Source organism: Phocoena sinus, chromosome 6 (genome assembly GCF_008692025.1).
Source record: "Phocoena sinus isolate mPhoSin1 chromosome 6, mPhoSin1.pri, whole genome shotgun sequence".
Classification (NCBI taxonomy): Eukaryota; Metazoa; Chordata; class Mammalia; order Artiodactyla; family Phocoenidae; genus Phocoena; species Phocoena sinus.
The window spans coordinates 71803341-71805184 of record NC_045768.1 but is presented as its reverse complement, the minus strand read 5'-3'; the positions used below and the strand labels follow the sequence as shown (position 1 = coordinate 71805184).

Below are 1844 nucleotides of genomic sequence, written 5' to 3'. Positions count from 1 at the left end.
AAAATATATGTAAGACTGTTCTCTTTAGTGTACATAATTCATGGCAGTTGCTGTACTATCTAGCTACTTAAATATATCTATAACTATCTGTTATGGTAATACAAAATGAGGCCAAAGTGTGTCAACTTGTTTCCCACAGAAACCAAAAAATCTACATGAATCTCTTTTCTCCTGTGCCCTTTCACCTTATCTGCTCCCAATTCTCCATGAATGTCCTCTTCTTTCTCTAATTATTCTCTTCTTCATTTTGCTTGGTCTTGCACCCAAGCATTCAAGACAGAGAATCCTAGAGGTCCAAGATTCTAGAGTGGCTGTTTGCAAGGGCGAGGAGATTACAGTAACTGCCACACTGTATATACTTCTGTGCAAAGAAAAAGGGACAGTATTCAGAATGTCTCTCACATATAAAAGAGCTGGATGCAGGATACCTGTGTGGCCCAAGGAACTAGAGGTAGCAAAGTATGGGCAAAAGAATTGCAACCAAAGGCTGGAAGAGGAAAGGTTTGCAACCAGCTCTGTCTCCTAGCTCTCTGGTATTTGCTTCCAATGGGCAGAGTCTATTTTGTGAAGCATCAAGCACTGAAAAGAAGACCCCTGCTGCTGGAAGTTGACAGGAAGTAACATCCATGAGGGTAAGAATGCAAGATCAAGGCTTGTCCTGCAGATGAGGTACCCAGTCCTGTTTAAACCATGGGTACAGTGGACACCAATAAGTCTGTCATTATCTTTATTTTCTTTCAAAAACCCATTAACAGCACATTGGAATTTAAAAATAGTGTCATCACCTGGCATCTGATGCCCAATTGTACAAATTCTTAAATAAGGAATAGTTTCTGGTAAGTCCTCTGGCTTATAATTGGGGCAAGTATATGTTAAGTCAATAATCAGCCCAAGTTCTTCATTCTGTTCTTGGATTTTGTTTAAAAAGATCCAAGGGGGAAAAACATTCTTCTGGAGCAAGATTCTTTTCAAAACTCTTTTTTAAAGGAACTTTGAAAGCAATGAAACGAGTCCCAGGCATCCGCTGTCCAACTGGGAGATAGTCTTTCCACCTTTCCAGGATGTGCTTTCCACCCTTCCTCTTGGCCCACGAACATCCAGAAAATCCATGACCCTGACCACAGCACTTGCGGGCATGATGCCACTGGCTCATGTGACCCCCAAGATGCCGCCCACCCAACACCAAGAGTGCCAAAGTCACCAACCCGGCACCCCTGGTGCCAGAACAAGGCCCCGAACCACAGGCGCCTAGGCACAAGCCCACGCAGCTCACGGACCTCCTTCTACTGCCTCTTTTCATTCTGTATTCTGTTCCACAGCCGTGAATTCCACCATTCTGTCTTCCAGGTCACTTATCCATTCTTCTGACTCAGTTATTCTGCTATTGATTCCTTCTAGTGTAGTTTTCATTTCAGTTATTGTATTGTTCATCTCTGTTTGCTTGTTCTTTAATTCTTCTAGGTGTTTGTTCTTTAATTCTTCTAGGTCTTTGTTAAACATTTCTTGCATCTTCTCAATCTTTGCCTCCATTCTTTTTCCAAGGTCCTGGATCATCTTCACTATCATTATTCTGAATTCTTTTTCTGGAAGGTTGCCTACCTCCACTTTATTTAGTTGTTTTTCTGGAGTTTTATCTTGTTCCTTCATCTGGTACATAGTTCTCTGCCTTTTCATTTTGTTATCTTTCTGTGAATGTGGTTTTCGTTCCACAGGCTGCAGGACTGTAGTTCTTCTTGCTTCTGCTGTCTGCCCTCTGGTGGATGAGGCTATCTAAGAGGCTTGTGCCAGCTTCCTGATGGAAGGGACTGGTGGTGGGTAGAGCTGGGTGTTGCTTTTGTGGGCAG

The 1844-nt window shown here is 42.7% G+C and overlaps 1 protein-coding gene across 1 annotated transcript; it reads right to left on the bottom strand.

Moving 5' to 3' along the window:
- Positions 1-522: 522 nt before the first annotated feature.
- Positions 523-1153, bottom strand: LOC116755015 (RNA/RNP complex-1-interacting phosphatase-like). Its single transcript, XM_032633887.1, is given in 2 exon segments — positions 523-921; positions 923-1153. Coding segments are annotated over 2 exon segments (630 nt in total).
- Positions 1154-1844: the final 691 nt, after the last annotated feature.